Source organism: Triturus cristatus, chromosome 9 (assembly GCF_964204655.1).
Source record: "Triturus cristatus chromosome 9, aTriCri1.1, whole genome shotgun sequence".
NCBI lineage: Eukaryota > Metazoa > Chordata > Amphibia > Caudata > Salamandridae > Triturus > Triturus cristatus.
Genome location: NC_140592.1, coordinates 885,793,501 through 885,814,436, shown reverse-complemented (window position 1 = coordinate 885,814,436; position 20,936 = coordinate 885,793,501). Strand labels below are relative to the sequence as shown.

General features: G+C 44.6%; 1 protein-coding gene across 2 annotated transcripts in view; it reads right to left on the bottom strand.

Annotated features, from left to right (window-relative positions):
• Nucleotides 1-20,936, bottom strand: part of SETD3 (SET domain containing 3, actin N3(tau)-histidine methyltransferase) — a 452,863-nt gene that overhangs the window by 233,547 nt on the left and 198,380 nt on the right. For both annotated transcript variants that reach the window (XM_085626427.1, XM_085626428.1), the window contains exon 6: nucleotides 16,994-17,250. In XM_085626427.1, the coding sequence (XP_085482553.1) occupies nucleotides 16,994-17,250 (257 nt within the window). The remainder of the gene's footprint in view (nucleotides 1-16,993; nucleotides 17,251-20,936) is intronic.

Here is a 20,936-nt window from a genome sequence, read left to right as displayed (position 1 = left end):
ACAGGCACAATTATTAGCATTAGTATTAGTATTACCACCTGGTCCCAGCCCGCCAAGCACTAGCTCAAACCTGCACTTGGTTGTGTAGATGCGGTTGAACAGGGAAGACAAACCAATTAGTACCAATCCGCTTAAAACCAACATTATCCGCTTGAAAATTTTAATATACAGACCCCGGGGGAGGGGGTGTTGTGATTTCCAAGACGGCTCATGGGAGGCAGCAGCTCCGCGGGGGCGCCAGCCAGTCAGGTTGCCTGATCGAAGACACGTGTCTCCTGCGGTGCAACGAGACACGTCAAGCATGTCACAGCGAGATGTGTCCCCTCTAGTGGGGGAAATGCTTCACCGAACTCTTGCAGCCAGAGATTACCAGGAAACTGACGGCCGCAGCCCGAGATTACCAGGAAACTGACGGCCGCAAACAGAGCGCTGATTACGGCTGTGAATGGAGCGCTGATTCACGTTCCCGCTTTGGGGAGCTGCAAGGGGTAAAGCAGCATTACCAGCAGAAAGACACCACACAAACATTTATCGCATCATGAGTGATAAAAAAAACAGATGAGAGTGCAACAGGCTGGCGGCTGGCTAGCTCTTTAAAGAGCAGCGATCTAATCATGTTCTATAATACTTTGTGAAGAAAGAGAGTGAATCACCCCTGAACAATGTAAATTGTCGCAAATCACCATATGTTACACTACCAGCGAGACGATAGCTGAACCTAAACAACATCATGGAATGGGGGAAGAGGATCAGGGTAAGAGTAAGTAACGATGATGGAGAGAGGTGGTGGAACGGGGGCAGCAACAAGGAGAATGGGTGGGTGATGAAGCAATATAGGGAAGAGAAGCATTTAGGAGAAGGAGTAGCACAGATAAGAGGTGGGTTGGAAGGGTGAAGAAGCACCATGGACAAGGGGGAGTGGGAGGAGAAGAAGAAATAGTACCTCAATCACAGGGCGAGCAGCAGACAGACACTAATCAAGAGGAAGCAATCTGTTCTTGGTCAATGCTCTGGGGGCATTTCATCAGGATCACCAAGGTGAAAACGTGTTATGGAGCCTATTATGAGCCTGAATACAAATGGCTGTGCAGCAAACAGAAACAATGTTTCTTTTTGCAGTTTCTGTGCTTCAGTTTATCGACCTTAAGTGGTTTACAATTGTCGGGAGGATCTGCAGAGCAGTATTGCAGTTTAGTAGTTCTTAAAGACTTTGTGTCTGGTCGGTCTTGTCTGCATTTAAAGCATGAAGCCAGGGGAAGGTGACATTGAGCTTACCAGGACCTTTGATACTTTTAGGCAGGGGGTTTTATAGTGAGCAATACATTTATTTGGTGACAAAAGCTCCCATTGTTTGGGTCTTCATCTCAGGAACAGCCAGATTTACACAACCTTCATTAATTTCAACTTATCTTGCATTTTTGTAATTCGACTGGCAAAGAAATGCACATGTTTCTTGCTTGTACTGGGAACAAGGCTCAGCTGATGGACGTTTTTCTAGATAACCAGTCGTGGCGCTAACCGTCGACGCACTGACCTGTTCTGAGAATATTGCTGAGATTTTAATATAAGGCATTGTTGATATTTTCTGTGCATCCAGGAGCTAACCAGGGTAGTAAGTAGCGTGTGTGCCGCCGAGGTAAGAGAAAGCAAAACAAGGATCGTGGCTAAAATAACATGCAGCTCGGCTCAAAACTGTGAGGACAGCTAGTAAGCACTGTCTCCCAGCATGCTGCTCGCCTCCTCCTATTTCGCCAGCATGTCATCGACTGTCAGGCCAGACCCCGGCCTCGAGTAACTAAGGCGACCTAGGCGTGGCCTGCGCAGTTGCCGGCGCTGCGGCCGAGGTATGCTCAATAGCAGAGCCCTCTGAGGGGGGCATGGAGGGCAGATGATGCCTGGATTTTTTACGGGAGAGATGGCAACACGGCCGTAGCACCACGATAGCAGCAGTGACGGCGCCTGACAAAAGAGCAGCCCCAGCACCTGGTCTGCACCACGTTGCCATAATAGCGGCAAAAGCAGCTCGGTTGTGCATATTCCCTGGCGAGTACACCAGGGGCGCCTGATTCTCATGGAACGTAAAGCGCCTCTTGCGAGAGCGCGCATTCCAGGCAAGTAACGTGGAAGTGCGGGGAGGAGGGTTGTGCAACAAGGACGGCAACACGTGAGCGCCGTAACGACCTTTTAAATTGGCCATGCACGGCGAACTTGGTTTCTTAGGGGGTTATTTCACTACGTGCCTGACAAATGGCAAACAAGCAGATGCCTGACATCAGACCTGAACATACACTGTGGGTGTAACACTAGCAGGAAAGAAATAAAAAAAATAGTCCCCCAAAGAACAGATAAAGAACCAAAGCATAAACAAACAGTACTTAGTCCATGATCTGTGGGACGAACAAAAGAGAAAAAGGAGGTACAAAGAGGCAAGACTGACTACTAGCAAGCAAAGGTTTTTAAAAGACATTGAAACATAGAAATGAAAAACAGGGGAAAAGGCTTTAAGCCAATGAGAATTATATATTAAAGTATATACAAGAGGTCTTGAATGCTCGACCTAAAAAACTAAACGAAACATGGCTTTTCCTTCTTCAGCTCAGTTTTCCAAAATGAACAGTGATAAGCATAAAGGAGACATTCATGGCAACCAGGGACGCCTCCTCCATTGGAGCAGAAGAGCGTCTCCCCACTTAAAATCCCACATAAATCCTGGAAAATAAAATGGTAATTAATTACCATTTTATTTTTAATCCCCATCCCGAGCTGAGCATCAGGACGGGCTATCTAATGCACTTATTTAATGTGCGCATGTTTTTTTGGCCACACGTGCACTTTAAATAGCTCTAACACAGCTGTCCTAAACAGGTTGGGTTAGAGCAAATGCAGGCCTCCAGAGGGCAGTGGAGCTCCAAGTGAGGCGGCTACCTCCAATCAGGGTGCTGCTCTCATGCTGCATGAGGCCAAACCAAAGGGGATGATGGACGGAGTGTTGAACATTGCAAGCACTCACCCCCAGTCAACTGATCTGGGTTTAATCCATCATCATTCTTTAGCTCACTCAGCCACCCCAGTTCAGACATGGCCATATGTAAATCAGTCTGACCCTGTTCCTCATGCGAACAGCCCAGCCCAAACTGCCAAGCCATGTCTTCCCTGGACCGGAAACAAGCATCCTGGGACCGGTTTCTGGCTAATCAGCCGTCATCAGCCAGGCTAGCTTGAATCCAGTGGCAAAGTGAGAGCAGCACCATGATTGGTCAAGGGAGTTGCGGCATCCCGTTACGGTGGTGAGAAGAGGACCGGAGACGAGAATGTTGCGTTCAGGTACGTTTTTAACACCAGCACATAATCATCAACACCGGGCGCTTTTCATGGGCACCAATTAAGGACGCAGTCGTTTACGGGGAGATTAAGTGATTTGCCCAGAATCACAAATTAACCACTCAGGGCAATATGTTTGTTTGCCAAGCGTTAAGTGATTATAGAGAAGATAGAATGTCTACATGTTTCTGCATATTCAGTATAAATCCGACTTGTATTAAACTTTTTGCAACAAGTATCTAACCGCTTTTTTGGTGTGCTAGAGAGTCTACTTTTATTCTTCATATTCACAGACATGCTATCCCTTTCATATGAAAGATCAACACAGCAAAAATGTAAGTGGCTTGTGGAAAAGCTGATGGTGGGACCATGCATCGGCCTCATTACTTTATATGGTCACTGTATGCCTCAGTGACTTGCAATATCCTTTAATGTACGGCAGTGGGTACTTTATCCCGTATATATTATTTCTTTGCCCACCAACTTACTACCTGCCCATCACAAATGGTGGGAGGCAAAAGGACTGTGGCCTCACGTCCACTGCCTGTATCAGGTAACTGCCATCCTCACCCAGCTGTAAAGCCACGAGCTCACCCATGCTCCTGGCCCGATGCACATGCTCCTGGCCCGATGCCGCTGCCACACCTTTCTGTATCTCCGTGTCGTTCTCACTGCTACTCTGCGACCGGCCAAAGGGACATACTCATCACAAACCACCAACAAAATAAACAAGCATTAGCATAGCCAATAGGTCTCGACTTTGGGACCTTATAAGTGTTTAGCTATCCAGCACAATGTCCTTGGTGCAACAACATCAACTGTTGCATGGCTTAACACTTATAAGGTCCCAACAGCGAGACCTATTGGCTATGCCAATGCTTGCTATGATATTGTGAATGGAATGGCCACAAACTGAATCTGAAGGAATCTATTTTTAATAAAAGAAACGTCCAGACTGACATATCGCATTTAATAGATGTAAAACTTCAAACATTTTCATGCAGAGTGATTTTTTCAAGTGAACTCTATCCCCCCCTACCCCGGTTTAATCTCACCTGTCTCTGCTAGGAAATGAAAATAAAACGCCTTTCAGTCTGGATGTAAGGGTAATTTATTACCGTGGAATTGGCCTTGTCACTGGAACATCACGTCACTGCACGAAGATGTGTGGAGAAAACCCATAACGCAGCAAAGCTCTAGGTAGCAATGCAAACGTTTCCTAATGCATGCACTCTATTCCCCTGGTTACAGTGCCTCCCGTGTCATTTGTTAATGTTGACGCACATAGTATTAAGTGGCGATGCTTTTTATGAACTTTGAAGATGCTGGCAGGGACTAAGCTTTTGCGGTCTGTCCATACACATGCAACTGTGGCACACAGTGCGTCGGTGGTTTGCCTAGTGACGACCATAGCGCTGACATGAAAAATGTGTTTCGGTCTTTACTCTCTAAATTATGAGGAGGCAGATGTGAAATTTATCTTCTCAGAAAACAATTCCCACTGCATTTTCCGAGTGAATTGGACTGGCTTGTGGGTTAACGGCTAACCAATGGCAAATGTGGGGATGATCAAGGCCACTGGAATTATGCCATTCAGCGGCTCTGTTTTTGCATGATTATTGGTTTGCCGCATGTGCCACATAATTATCATCTGCTGCATGATTGCAGATTTGAACACAAAAAAATGTTTCTAGTTTAAATGGATCAAAACTTACTAAACAAGCTGGAAGTGGGATAAGAGAGGTGGGTAGGGCACGTCACGCGCACTAAGGCGGAGAGAGGCACGCAGGCTGGCAAATGGTGTGCACTTTTGCTGCTGCTTTGATGTTCTCAGTGGCCGCGCGGCTCACTGAGAACATCAAAGCAGCCGCGAAAGTGACAAATGGTGCGCGCACCCGGCGCACATGCACTGTAGCTGGAGGCCTGAAAAAAGCCACTAGTTAGCACTTCCAAAACCCGCTTACTAAAACTCTCGCCAGAGCAGCGCTACAGCGCTGGCTCAGGCGAGACTTAAAAACAGGGGAGGAAAGCACACCCTTAAACAGGTTTTGCAACAGCGTTCAGACTAGGGGTGGGCGGAATTTGCGGAATTAACCTTCGCAAATTATCGCGAGAATGTTTAAAATTATCGCAAACAAGCAGAAATATCGCGAAGATGCGGAAGTTTTTTTCCGGCATGTTCGCGAGATTTTCTGCATGGTTGCGGGTCGCCAACTTACCCATGTGGTTGCTTGCGGGCGCGGCCATCTTGTTTTGAGTTGTTCTCGCGGTGCATGATCGCGAGAAGAAAGACGTGATCGCGCGACGCATGACGTCACTGCGGGCGCGAACTGTCGCGAGACAGCGCAAATGGCTAAAAACAATACAACATCTCATGGAGAACGCGACCGGATCAAGAAAACTTGTCGGCGAACGCAGGGATTCAGGTAAGGCGATCGCGCGCGCGCGAGAATGTATCATTTTACAGCGCGAGCAAGAAACAAATTATCGCCAAGCTGCGGAAACCGGAATTTTTGACATTTTCGCGCTCTCCGCGGAACGCAAAAATGTCAAATTATCGCAATTTCCGCGAACGGAACGAAATTTTTGCCCAGGCCTAGTTCAGACCTCCACTTGGGATTTTTCGTACATTAAGTGCTGCACAGCACTTCCTCAGAAAAATGTACCACTTGTAGCCATAAGCAGTGTACAAATAAAACTCCGTTTTATTACAGTTGGCACTGAAAACACAGTACATAAAAGAGGACTAATGAACAAATGAAAATAACGGATGCGTGGATGTTTCTCATAGGGAAGGAAAAGATACACTTCTTGCTCCAAGATTTACCGCGTGGCTTTGAAGGACCGACCCTGCTGCGGGGTTTATTCACACGCGGCAGGGTTTATTTTCAGCCGCGCAGCTCGGTCACCTGTTATCACTCATCAAGTCCGAGTTAAGGTTTGCTTACACGCGCAGCTGTCAGTGCAGACCCTGGCCCCTGGTTCAGATGCCTGGGGCCTCCCATAGCGCCTGGAAAGTTTCACCAGCGCTCACTTCCGAAAAACTACCACTGTTTAACCGAGAATCCCGTTAAATATAAACGCATCATTTCAAAAACAATGAACCTCACATTTGACTCTCGCAGGTGCCTGCAGAGAGTAGGCGCAGTAGCTGAAACAAAAGAAAACTAAATATCGCCTAAGGTTTCAGTGCATTTGGAGCTTGCTTTCTTTCGACAGAATGAGTCCCCTCAAAGACCAAATCACGCGGAATATGAGGAGCCTCTAAACACTTAAACAGATCACCATGTTTATATGTAAAAGGCAGTTTCTGCAGGGTTAACTCAAACATACTTTCATTCGTAAGTTATACACTGAATAACAGAAAAATAAGAGAAGAGGGAAGAGGAAGGCTAGAACCCTTTCCAGTACTGGCTCCTTACCCTACCCTACCCTCTCCCCACTCGGCTTTTTACACCTGGCCTTTAAACAGCGTAAGCCGTCTTTGCAACCTCAAAATACAACACATACACGCAGTCTCTCAGTCGGCCCACTTCATGCTTTGGCCTGTCCGAGGGTTATTTACATTTGGCTTCTACAGATCACAGCCTACACCATGGGGAAGCGGTCAGCCCACTTCAACCATTGGCTCTTGCAGACTGAGTGACAGCACTTAGCCTAATTACGTGGGAGCAGCCGCCCCAAAAAGGAGCACACTTCAATGACTAGACTTGTGTGCCTGGGTTGCTGGGCCACACACTTATTATATTTTTTCATATGGTTTTCTTTTTCTTTTTGCCTACTGCACGTTTGCACAAATAAAAGAAAACAAAAACAGTGAGTTTGCCTAGGCCAGGCCTATTGTCTTTGTCAAACCTTGCTATATGAGGGTCCTCACTCTCTTAGATCTACTCTCCCTAAACAAAGTATTAAACGATGGTAAGGGCATCGCAACTCATTCAGTTCTGTCTCGCAGCCTGCCCTCTCCGCTTTATATTTGCGTCTGCTCGCTATAAAGGCCTTGCTCCCTGTCTAAACTAAACAAAGCAATAAATATTGAACTATGGTGTCACTAAGGGTTAAGGAATCCGCTCATTTCCGGTCACCGGCGCTATATTTTTGTCTACTTGCTGTGGACTCAAATACCATATGCCAGAGACATGGCACACAGTGCCAAATGAATATGAGGCTACCATGGCATCATCTACCAGTTTGTGCTACCTCTGCCAGCTCATTCTTCACTTTTAGACTCAAGTGCTTAAAATGACTCCCACATCATCAGGCAATCACAACACCCTCAAACCACATTTTAGTCTATCTCGCTCCTCAAGTGCAGCTACTTCAGTTTTACTTTAATACCAGAGAGCACACACAGTGCGGTCACAACTTACAAGTTGCTACTACAAATCAGATTACAACCATAGGTCACCTCGCCGCATTCAGGAGCAAAATGCGCGAGAGTTGTACTCCGCATGTGTGGTCAAAGTAAGACATCACCACTTAATCAAATAAAATATCAAAGAATTGTAAAGCAGTTGCAAAAACTGCTATTTAAGGCGTAACACAAAACTGTACAACATGAAAATTTTAAAATTGTTAGAAATGGAGGTCTCTAGTTGGCAGTGGTATTCACCCTGTTTAAGTAGGGACCCTTCCTCCTTGTCAGGATAAGGGGATTACACACCCAAGATAACCACTGCTCACCCCCTTGGTAGCTTGGCGCGAGAAGATAGGCCTATCTCAGAGCCAATGTGGAAAGTATTTGCACACAACACACACAGTAACACAGTGAAAACACTACAAATGGACATCACACCAGTTTAGAAAAATAAAGTATCTTTATGTAAACCGAACAAGACCAAAACAACAAACATCCAACATGCAGAACTCAAAATATTACTTTTCAAAGGTTTAAAGCAATTCTGTCCATAAAACTATGGATGTGGTGATTTTACATAAAGTACCTTAGATGCATCAAAATCCACAAAGAAAAAACAGCCACAAGGAGGGAAGCATAAGAAAACACAGCTACTGCACGCAGGAGAAGTGTTGTTTCAAAACTGGACTGCAAGGGGAAGCAATGCGGCAAAATCCAAGATAGTTCTGGTCTGCGGGAGATGCGGTGGAAAACTTGACGCACATAAGCGATGCATGGAAATCCGGAAGCGCTGGAGGTCGATGCGGGGGGAAACAGGCACTGCGTCGATTTCTTCAGCAGCGGTCCCATGATGCGTCTATTCTTTCAGCCGCACAGCATGGCCTGCATTAGAGGCAGGGCGGGGGTCTCGGGCTTTGGTGACACCGTGCGCTGAGCTCGGGCTGCAGCGGTTTCTTCAGCTGCGGGTAGGAGCGGCATCAATTTCTTCAGCCACATGGCAGTGGTGCGTGGACATTTTCCCCACACGGTAGTGCTGTGTCAGAAAAACAGGTGCTGGAAGGGCGATACGTCGATTTTGAAGTCTTTTAGCAGCAGGAACCACCTCCAAGGGCCCAGAACTGGAATTGACAGCTCAGAACTCCCAGCAGTGAAGTTCAGGGATGCTGCAGGTGAAGTCTTTGATGGCCCTGCGACTTCTTAGCAGAAGGCAAGCACACACAAGCCCTTGGAGAAACTGCTCAAGCAGGATACACAGCAAAGTCCAGTCCCTTTCTTCTCCAAAACAGAAGCAGCAACTGCAGGCCAATTCAGCAAAGCAACACGCAGCAAATGGGCAGTACTCCTCCTCACAGCTCTTAAGCTCTTCTTAGCAGAGTCACCTCTGATACAGAAGTGTACTAAACGTCTGGGGTTTTAGGTCCAATACTTATACCTCTTTTGGCCTTTAAATTAGGCATGCTTCAAAGGATTGTTTGTCTCTGTAGTGCACTTATTCTTGTCCTGCCTGTTCTTGGCTCCAGACACACTCCAGAGGGGTGGAGACACCACTATGAGAAGCCCGGCACAGCCGTATTCAGGTGTCAGTGACAACTCCTCACACCGCTCTAACTAAGGAAGGCCCATCAGCCTGGTGATGGGCCATCAGGATAAGCAGGGCACATCTCAACTCCCTTTGTGTGACTGTCGAGTGAATTCACAAATAGGCCCCTGTCAGTCTAAACCAGATGTTGATTCCACAGGCACCAGGCAGGCAGAGACACAGGATGGTAAACAAAAAAATGCCCACTTTCTAAAAGTGGCATTTTTAACCCCTTTAGCGCGGCGCGGATTTCTACGCTGTGCTGAAGGTTCTGTGCGCGGGCGTGGCCATGACGGAGCGGTTCTGTCATGCGCACAGCGCAATCGACGCGCATGACGGAACCGCTCCGTCATGCGCATCGAAGGGGTTAAACGTACAATTTAAAAAACATCTTTACTAAAAGATGTGTTTTTAAAATCGGAGCTCAGAGAGCCCAAACTCAAAATCTCTGGTGGATTCCAATAGAAAGTTACACATGTAAAATGTTACACGGCAGCTACAATAATAGCCTATGAGAGAGCTAGTCCTTGCACTGGTGAAAAACGAAAATGGCAGCATTTCACTATCAGGACATGTAAAATACACCAATACATGTCCTACCTTTCACATACACCGCACCCTGACCATGGGGGTACCTTTGGCATACCTTAGGGGTGCCTTACATGTAGCAAAAGTGAAGGTTAGAGCCGTCGATATGGCAGTTTAAAACTGCACTCGCAGACACTGCAATGGCAGGCCTGAGACCAGTTTACAGGGCTACTCATGTGGGAGGCACAACCAGTGGCGCAGGCCCACTAGTAGCATTTGATTTACAGGCCATGGGCACACCAAGATCACTTTACTAGGGACTTACCAGTAAATCTAAAACACCAATCATGGACAACCAATCAGAATTACAATTTACACAGAGAGGGGACTTAAGCACTGATCAGCAGTGGTAAAGTGCCCAGAGTCCCAATGCCAACAGAAGAGGGTCAGAAAAACAGGAGGCAAAAAACAAAAAGTCAGGGAATAAACTTGCAAAAAGGGCCAGGTCCAACAAAAATATTGCATCTTAGATACATCAATGATTTTGTAGTGGTGAAACAGCTCAAGAATAAAAATCAGAATTCTCCACTTTACAAGCACCTGGCAATGGTAGCAATGCAGATAGAACATTTCCCATTTACATTCCTTGCAGAGGCAGGCACATGAGGCCAACAATTAACCATCTGCACCCGTGCGGTCAGTGGTAAATAACACCATCAACATTTATACAAGCTTTACAGGTTAAATAGGTGAGTGATTAAATAAATTAAATATGACGAATACTTTAAAAGGACACACCACCAGGGAACTACATAACACACTGTCCCTGCCCGGGCTCCAGTGGCCTGTGTAGCCACCAAGCAAAGCCCCACCAATAACCAACCCCAGGCAACTCGGGGGTAGAGCCGGAAAGTTAAAGACCATTAACAAGTCCGCACCCTCTTCAGCCAATCCTGTGCCCAGGAAATCATTACCCTATGAAGGGGAAAAACCATCAAAGAAGCAAACTGTCTCTGGTAGACCAGTTATCTTCTCATAAAATTACCACCACAGTGTGAAGAGGTTACTTGCAAACTTTAGCTCCCACTGCTCGGCATGTACTTTCACTGAGATAACTAGAATGAAAGCATCGAAAAGTGAACTGCCTCCAACATCAACCGTCTTCCACGTAGTCATAAGCAACCAAAAGTCCTGGTCAACAGTTCCAATTTCTGGCCTAAATCCTGCTTGGAGGGGGGAGATGACATTGTTATCCCCTCTATCCTAAATTTAAAATGACCAAAGACTTGCTTGCAGAAAACGTCCTGCAGGTTGTTTTAAAGTCTTATAGGGCAGTAGTTGGTTGGGAGGGTAAAACGCAATTTTTTGTGAATTGGGACAATTTCCACATCTTTCCATGTAAATGGAATGGGTGTGCATACATCTATTGATTTGGAAACAATATAAATGTGCCCAAATTGAATAGTTTGAGCGGAATATATCAGCGGGAATTTTATCTAGCCCTGGGGTTCCCCCCTGTCTTTGAGAGCAAATTGCAATGAAAGTTTCCTCAAGAGTAAAACTAAGTGGCGAGCTCTCAAGTAAAGGAGCCACCGTTTAGCCACCCAACAGCTGGCTACCCTTAGGAAAGGGTAGCCAGCTGTTGGGTGGCTAAACGGTGTTGCTGTACAACAATTTAAAGTGCTCTTTGCATTCCTTGGAGTGAATAGAGGATTTGGGTTGTTAACCCGATCTTTGGCACATTGGCTCACTATCTGCCAAAATGTTTTGAGTCCTTCTAAAAGGAGATCTATCTCCCCAGATAGATTGTTCCCATGTTACTTTGGCCAATTTGATGGTCTCTCTATATGCTGCTCTGGACTCCATAATCGTGGCCCTGTTGCCTGACTTTAGGGTAGTTACTAAGTTGCTCCTAGCCTCCCTACAGATAGAAGAGAACCACTCCTAGGGATTTTAGATTTTTGACGGCTTGGTTGAAATCCTTCGTGAAGCAATCTTTGAGATTGAAAAATAGGTGGCTATGCTCCTTGAGGATGGAGTCAGGACAAACCCAGTTCTCAAGCATCTTCCCCATGTAAATAGCCACTTCGTCCTATATCCAGAGTTAGCAGTAAGATATAATATTACTGCAATAGCATGGTTTGTAGCTATGACAGATATTCATAAAAATACATACATAATGACAGGCTAAAATGTTAATACTCATCTGATGCTTCTAGCTAGTTCTACCCCAGTGTACCTAACCCAAGTGTAGTACGAGGTAAGAATTAGGTGCTATTTGTCTATAGTCTAGTTTAGCTATAGTTGCCAAGATTTGACAAAAGTCCCTCTAGGTTCTAGTCCGCTCCATACCTTAGAATGAGTGAGATTGGAATCTCTTTCCGAGTCTCGATCTCCAACGCCCCGCAAGGGGAGTCAGAAACACTGGAGCTGTTTTCTCTGCGAGGTAGATGACAGCGTCTGGTCAGTGCGTCAGGTGGGGACTTGACTTCCTTCCGAACATGCCGTGGCGAGCCACGTCGTGCAAGTAGGCAGCCGAACCGTGGTTTGCCATGGTAAGTGAAGGTATATTTATACCTTGAAGGTGTTTAGGAAAGCCAGTATTGACGTAAAAGTCGGGCAGAAGAACGTCATGAATGAACCCCTAGGGAATAGATGTTCATGCATAATAAAGGAGTTCTTGGAGAAATCAAAATCCAAGCAAGGGGAAGTCCTTAAGGCTTAAGAGTCTGGTATTCCAAGAACTCATGACGTAGATGAACGGATGTAGGTGGCCATGCCTGTATTTGGTTAGCATGGATAATGCCTAAATAAGGGTAGGATTTCTATGCCTAAATATGGGCAATGCGAATTGTGCCTATATAAGGACATAAATCGGGAAACCTATATACAGTATCTAAATTGACACACAACACTGGGAAGGAGATCCAGTCTGCACTCTACTCCCCTTACACTATCTCAAATAAGATAGGTGGAGCCAGTTTAGGACAATGATGAATTATCTTTGTGTGGATCCAGAATCATTTGCTACCCTTGTTTTGAATTTGTGTTCAGAGTTTGGCCCCCTTGTACATCTAAACTTGATCATCTGTCGCAGGAGGGTACCGTTGCCTAGGAAATGTCGAGGGTTCCCTATTGGTGGTGGGGCTCTCTCGCACTTATTTTACTTGTAACCTAAACCTATCATAACAGAAGACCTACACTGATGTGGCACACAGACCGTTCCAGTGTGCTACCTATCAAGGTCAGTACTTTGAAATGAAAAGAACAAGGAAAACACAGGCAGACGCATGAAAAAGCGGATCTTGAATAAGGTTCTGAAAATCGGCCCAAAGATTCAAAATCTAGAGCTCTCTTTTATAGTCAATAGTTCCAGCTGAAAAGAATATACAAATCGCTGACGTTGTAGTCACAGAACTATTCCAAAAGAAAGATTGATTTAAAAAAAAAAAAAAAGTAAGACTGCGTTTAATGCTTCAGATGTCATTTTTTCCAATCTCATCATTCACATACGAGTGAAAAGGAGTGGTTCCGGAAAAAAAGGGAGATACAGTATTTCTATTGTGCATTCGGTTTTCGCCCTGATAAATAAAGTCATAAGGAAATGCGCATGGAGATGCCATGCAAATATCAGCTAGGGTATCAGCCTGCTACTGTTTAAGTACTGATAATCTGATCCATGTTAATAGCACCGTCCTTTAACCTCTTGCAAGTCCCTTGGCAAGACTTTAGTAACCCATTCTACAAGTGCTCCCAAAGACATTTTGCAGTAGTCCAAAAAAGATGTAAAACAATCCGCTGTCAAGCAGGCATCAGAGGAGCGACATCGTTTTTCCCCAAATATATATGCGCCTTTCTACTTTTTTCAGAAAATTTATTTTATTGATTTTATATCTTTGACAGTAAAAAAAAACTGCACACTGTAATACAGTGTGAGAACCATACAACAGGGTGCCAAGCTTCCCGTATTGCCACTGCCCACCCCACTATAAACATAATTGCCTGCAAGAATACAAGAAAGATGGTCCCCGAAGCTTCACCAGTCTCCCAACTTTCCATAGTTAAGAATTTCCAAATGCAGCGCATTCGTATTGCTATCTGGGTGTGTGATAGTAATCCCCCTAGAGTCAAACCAGTTTTGCAAGATTTTGGTGCATTTTTGGGGGCATCCCCGCTTAGTATTCCAGCTTTACTCTATTTAGGCACCAGTCTATGCAAGTCTTCCACTCTGCAAGTGAGGGCGGGTTGGAGGCCTTGGCGCGTAATGTCTCAGTTAGCCACCGTCAAGCGCAGTCATAGCAAAGTTGTCGCATATCGGTCGCCCTTAAGCTCTGCTGAGATATGTAAAAGGATCAGTTGGGGATCTCGCGGTATGGGGCACTCCAATACATGAACTAGACGTGAGGATCTGCCTCCAGTGTGTTTGTATATCAGAACACCCCCATAATTTGTGTAGGAAGGTACCCTCTGATGTCCTACACCAAAGGCAGGAGGGGGAGTCAATGGTTCCCACTGTCCAGAGCTTATGCCTTGAGAGGTTTACTCAATGGAGGTATTTCAGTTATATGAGCCGTAATTGGGATGTAATTGCTGAGTGTCTTGGGGATGCACTGGTCTCTGTCCAGTCCTCATCTGCAAGTATCCCCACATCTCGCTCCCAGGCTGCACGCATTAAATCAAAGGAGTCTGCATATGGTTTATTATAGAGCGGTAAACTTGGGTGATCGTATGTGTTTCTAATTCCCCACAGGAGCAGTTTATCCTCAAGCAGATTATACTCTGGAGGTTCTTCTAGCCCCTATATGTGTTGTGCCAAGGAGTGGTTTAATTAAAGGATTCAATAGAATTTACTGCGGTGCAAGTAAAATTTCAGCATGGTGCCCACTATTACGTTATCCAAGGTTGAGATACCTATGGTATCGCACTTAGAAAAGCCTTTCAGTGCCCCTACTTGGCCAGTTCTCACCCACAGCTGGATCTACGCGGTGATCCTTTTCTTCCAACTCAATATTGCCAATGTATTCTCCCAGCACCGCCCTCATGGTTGGGGGAAGTGGGAACTGCACGCTCCCCCAGCATAGCAAATGTTGGATTGGGGTGCTGTGGAGCATCCATTTCTCCGAGGCATACACAGGTTTCCCCTTGGGTGTCTTACCACTATTCGTTAATAATGATTAAACAGGAAGCTCTCTATTAGGATTCAATGTCTGGCCCTGTAATTCCAGTCATACGCTGACTTGAAGCATTTAGAGAGGGCTATGCAGGTGATACTTAGATCCATAAAAAGCTTTGTCTTTCTATTTTCTTAATCAAATTAGAGCAGTGGAATGTAGGACTGCTGAAACAATCAGAACATATGGAGGAGTACTCTTCAGAAACAGAGGACTCTGTTCAGTAGTTTAGTATTTGTCCCGCAGCCAAGAATGTCAGACTTAATGGAAGCTGAAGCAAGACAATCTTTGCAGATTCCAGTAGTTCCAGAACCAGTAAAGAGATGTGTTGTTGGAGGTTTCTTGTATAGTGTTTCAAAGAAAATGAACATTCAATCAAGAGGAACCATTTTGTTGACATTAAATTTCCTCTGAGCCCTATTCATCAATTTGTTGAAGGTTACCTCAGAGTCTACTTGAGATATCCTGGAAGGCAAGGACTATGCTGATTCTGGCATGAATATATACCCAGCTGGAAGAAGAAAATACTCTTGCTTCCCTTATGAGGTAGTTTTTTTGCCAGTCGAGATGGAGCGCATGAGAAGCCTCTTGAAAGACTGGATTAAACTTCCTAAGCATGATCTTCCTCTGTAATGTCCATGTGTAGCTCTAACATGTTTGAAATTAGGTTTAACACTTGATTGGCTACCGTGCAGAGTATGAGGAATGGCATTTGCTGAGTGACCACCTACTCTTGGATTAATAGGCTCATAACCCTGACAGGATTATCATTCACAATAGAATCTTCTGCTTAAGATGCTTAAGTGGCATTCAGATCTTTCCCTTGTTGTGGTGCTTTTACCTTAGTGTGGGAGGTTGAGTGGGGGGATCCACAATATAATTCTATGTCACAATGTGAATAGCTGTCCCAGCATTAAACAAGTGAATGGCTGCGCATGTCGCAAAGTAGAAGTAAGTGTGCTCACAAGGAAGAACTTGAAAAGTGATCAGATGTTAAACAGGCACTGCAAGAGTCTTGACAGTGAAGCCCTTGATTTCATATAAAAACAAAGGGCCGAATGTCTATGCTTCAGTGACACCTGGAGGTGACTATGTGTTGAAATATCTGACTAATGGTCAAAAACATGCCCCTCATCTACCTCAATGTTCCTGCTAGGTTAGGACATCAATTCAGAGTGAGCTCTTAGCTGAAGAAAAAATGTGACGTCACAGAAGGGTCAACTTTGCTCACAGACAAGAGCATTGCAGTACCACACTCTCCTGAAAGACATTTCTTTCCAAATGAAGCACTTCTCCACGGTGACACATTCTGGATGACAAATCATACACACGCTATGACAGATGTCCCATGCAAAAGAGTGCACATCCACTGTGGCCATCTCGTTCTGGGTTAATAAAGCATTAAAAGATAATTACTGTAGAAGGGCTTGTATCTACAAAAGCCATTCAAGTGCATTTTGTTATGTTTCAACAAATGCCATTCAAAAATGGTCGGCATGGACACACCGCCATCTACGGCATCCATCTTAGAATGGGTTTTGTTTAAATAAAAAAAATCCATTCCTAGATGCCATCCGCGCATGCACACACATGTGAGGGGGGGATGGAGGGTAGGGAAAGAAAATAATCTCTCAAATGCACAGAAAATAGAGAGGAAATCCATCGGAGGTAAGTAAGACAGACAAGAAAGCTATTCGACCTTGAGAAAAGGAGCTCAGCAAAAATCCACGCTAATTAAAGCCAACTATAAAAGAGTGTTAAACACTTGTGTCCTAAGTGCCACAAGGAGAGTAGCTATGGTAGCACGCAGTTAAGGTGCCTAAGAGGTGTAAATGTCTATCGATCAGACATTACCATTTCCACTACACAAATATAGAGGCACACAAGGTAACTGCAAGCTTTGATCAACCGAATATGGCACAGCATCTGAGGGAGAATTTATGAACGTTACCTCAAGCAGTCACCAGTAAGCGCAGTTATTTACGCCCACTACCACTTACTTGTTCGAAGCAAAGCAAAACAGACCTTTCGACCTACCTGAATTACTTTGTAAAAATAAGCATACTGTCGAGCTGTGTTTTTATACTGGCTGTAGACATCTTGAATGGCTTGAGTCGACTGAAGATACTGTACATCATCTTCTTCAAAATAGAGTGGTGTATCATAATCACTGGGCAAAGTCATGATGTATGGAAGCCAAAAAGAATTTGGGTCAGCACGCTCACAAAGAAGATGGAAAGCCAATGTGATATTCCCCATGGCCTGTAGAATCCGGTCTTGAGAGTACAGGGGACCTAGAAAAGGCCACAAGGAAACATAGTTAGCCCAGCATAGTTACTTCCACGGGGTGTCATCAACTGCAGCAGGAAACAAACACTATTTTGTTAAGAAACATTTCCATTTGTGCATGGCAAAAATGACTTGGGTGTTGAGCATTAACTTGAAGGAATTAAATCAGTAATATAATTAGTAATTAAATACATATCTGGTTGTTATTTTATTTACTAGGAAGAGTGGATTTATGAATCCGATTAGTGACTTCATTTGAGGTTCTAGAAGGAAAAATATATGTTAAGTAATCAATTTGTAATATGTTAGGACGCTCCTAAAATCTCCTTTACAAATATCGACTGACAAGTAACCAAGGTGTAGCCCCTGAGAGAAGATGTAAACGCAATATACCCAAAAATTACACTCATTACTTAAATCGACAGTAAATAATTAATATTTACTTTTGGTGTTTTACTAACTACATTGCTTTGGTTTATGTTGCCCAGCTATTCGCATAATTAGTGAGGGCTTACATGCAGCATCTGAAGCAAAACCGTGAACATTCAGTGCACCCCATACATCTAGACTCCAGCTTACTATTTGCATTTAAGCAACAATAATGACTGCTGGGAATGTAGGCAATCTGGTTCAACTTTCACACATAATGGCAGATGTATTGGAGGAATAATTTGAAAAAGGATTTCTCAACCTAGGAACCCAGATTAAGTTAGTTAATAATTGAATTTTGTACAATTCTACCGCATTAAATTGAAACAAAAAATGCAAAACATGGTTTATTAGGAGCATGATGAGAACAAGTTAGTCATCCTTTATAAATGAAAATCTAATTGGAGCCTAGCAAGTCTCCCACAGGCGTGCCAGAGGGAGTGAGCAACATGTGAAAAAGCTGCAGCATGGCTTTGCGGAAGTACTCAATTTGCTGCTGCAACGCAGACGGCCCCTGAAATTCCACTTGCCGCAAACAAGGGTCGGAATCAACTCCTTAGTAGAGGGAGTTCAGGAGCGCGATCTGGATGCACCATGACGTCTTCGGGTCTTCAAGGGAAATCGAGAGTTGTTGGATGGGGCCAAATCCTGCTTGGACTCCTTACACTTTCTCTTAGATTGACCCTAGAATGTAGATCACGACGACGATCTGTTGTGGAAGCAACCTCGGGAACAAGAACAGGATCTATCTTTACACCTCGACAGATTTTGGCATGGGGTGTTAAGTTGCTTCGTCAGGAAGAGCTCGATCCCTGGTCATGACTAGCCTTGAGGTGCATCAAGGGGCAATCACTGCAGGTCTTGGAGTTGCTGTCCGACCCTAGGCACCACAGACAAGGCATAAGTGACATTTGTTTGCAACATTACCCAGAGAATTTGGACCCTGTAGATTTGGGAGGTGATAGTTTCCTTTGTACACTGTAGAACTTTCCAGATATATTTTTATAAATTATTTCATTGAAATGAGGGGTAGCTCAGTATCCGCTTCTGCTGCTGCGGAAAGTAACTAACGGATTTCAGCCCTCCTGGGTGGTGCCTAAATAGGGTCCTCCAGCGCGTCCCTTCCGGCGCCGAGCAACCACCAGTCGGCGCACAGGAGTACTGCTTAAGATTTTCTAGATCCCATTGGACACCTGCAGAGTATTCAAAAGGTAAGGAATCTGTGGTAATAAATCTTTATCAGAAGTTCTTTATTTCAGAATGTGGACTATACAAATATATAATTTGTACTGTTTAATAGACAAAACTTTTACAACTTATAAAATAATATTTTAGTTGTCCTCAGGCCCAGGAGGGTTTCCAAATATTTCTAAGTTTCTGTTTCCAAATATTTCTAACGGTTATGAGCGCTCTAATTGGAAATTTGCAACAGCAAAAAATGCTTTTTCTAATGTACCAATCTCTTTTTAGGAGTCTGAAAACCTTTACCAACTCCTAAAATGGGATCACTACTCCATAGTGGTTCGGTATCTGGAAGCGGCATGTCGCGGGTGACCCTTCTAAATACTGAATCAGTATGTGATGGATCAAAAACTTACAATGGCAATTTGATCGCCAACACTGAAGAGTTACTGACTCCAGAGTTGCAGTGATAGCCCATTTGCAAAATCAAAGGTGACCCTTTTGAACCCTCTACCCCCATGATAATTTTCAAACAAACCTACTTTAAAAAAAAAGTAAACTTCTTTTTATATATACAGCACCATTTCCTTTGTCGAAAACAAGCTGCATTTTGAAAATTACAGCATATTTTATTTAACAGCAATCGTAGACATGGTGGTCTGCAGACCCTAGCAGACCACCATCCCTGTGATGGCCACCAAATAGCAGAGTCGCAATTTACGACCAACCTCAATATTCAGGAGGTAGGTTGGATTACTATCCACTACGTATCAAAATTTTATGAACTGACCCATTAGTACATAAGTTGGTTCATACAATTCTATAATAATCGCAGACCACCTATTTCTTTCCAGTATTTATTGCATCTGGCCCTAAAACATTTAGTTTATGTCGCTCAATGCAGCAATATGACTTAATTTACTCAGTGTAGGACTACGAACTCAAAACAGGCTTGGATATATTTTTTTTTTAAATAATAGCACCAAATTTCACTTTGAGATTATAGACAGTGCAACCTATCATTATCCATATTAGGAATGGGGAAGAAGAGTCTCTTCTGAAAAAATTGCACCAATAGGACGTACAGTGCATTTAAAGGACAATTTTCAAAATAATCCATTTGATTTCACAGGCAATTCTGAAGGACAACAAGTTAATATTCCAACACTGCAAGAGCTTCCACAAACACCAGGAGACCTATTCTGGCAGAAACTTATGTGTGTGTCTGTAGAAAATGATCATCTTTTACGTGGTATTCAACCGGGTTTTTGCCTTCACCACACAATTTATTTTTTTATGTTGAACCCGTTTTGTTTGGTTTTTGTGCTCTGCACACTTTACTCCTGCTAACCAGTGGCAAAGTGCTTGTGCAGTCCCTTGCAAACATTGTAAAATTGGTGAACTCCTGAGCGGTACATTCAATTTGCTTATTAGTCCCTGATATATGATACTAAATGTGCCAAGGGCCTGTAAATTAAATGCTAGTTAGTGGGCTGCAGCACTCACTGTACCACCCTCTAAAGTAGCACTTTAAAATATGTTTTGTGGAGGCACCAGAGTGCCGATGAACAAGATGGCTGGACCGTAGTGAGGCTTCTGCATCCGAGGGGCATCATCCATTAGCATCTGCACTAACTCCCCACTATTTAACGCCAAAACTGGATTGAGCGGCACCTTAAATGAAGTATCAGCTGGGGCCTGCAGTGGAAGCTGGCTACAAGACCCGTGGCGGGTGAAAATTTAACACTGAAAGCTGGTCCACGCCCAGACAATCATGGCAGTGCTGAGGTAGGCCAAGTTACAGCCTTCCATGTCAGAGGGGAACCGATGTATTGCTTGACTGGGGGCCTGCCAGGGGAGACCAGATGCTGCGCAAGGCTGAGAGGAGAGTCAGCTGGAATGCAGGGCACCGTGAGGGTGTGCTGATGCTGAGTGCCTGGCTGACCAGGAGGGACGGCTGAAGATGCGGCCCAGGACCGACAGAGGAGGTACTGAGAGAGACCTGCACGGGACAATGGGCATTGCTTCTAGGACAAGCGGGGAGGGGTGACTGCCCCGTGTGCTGGCCCGTAGAAGCAAC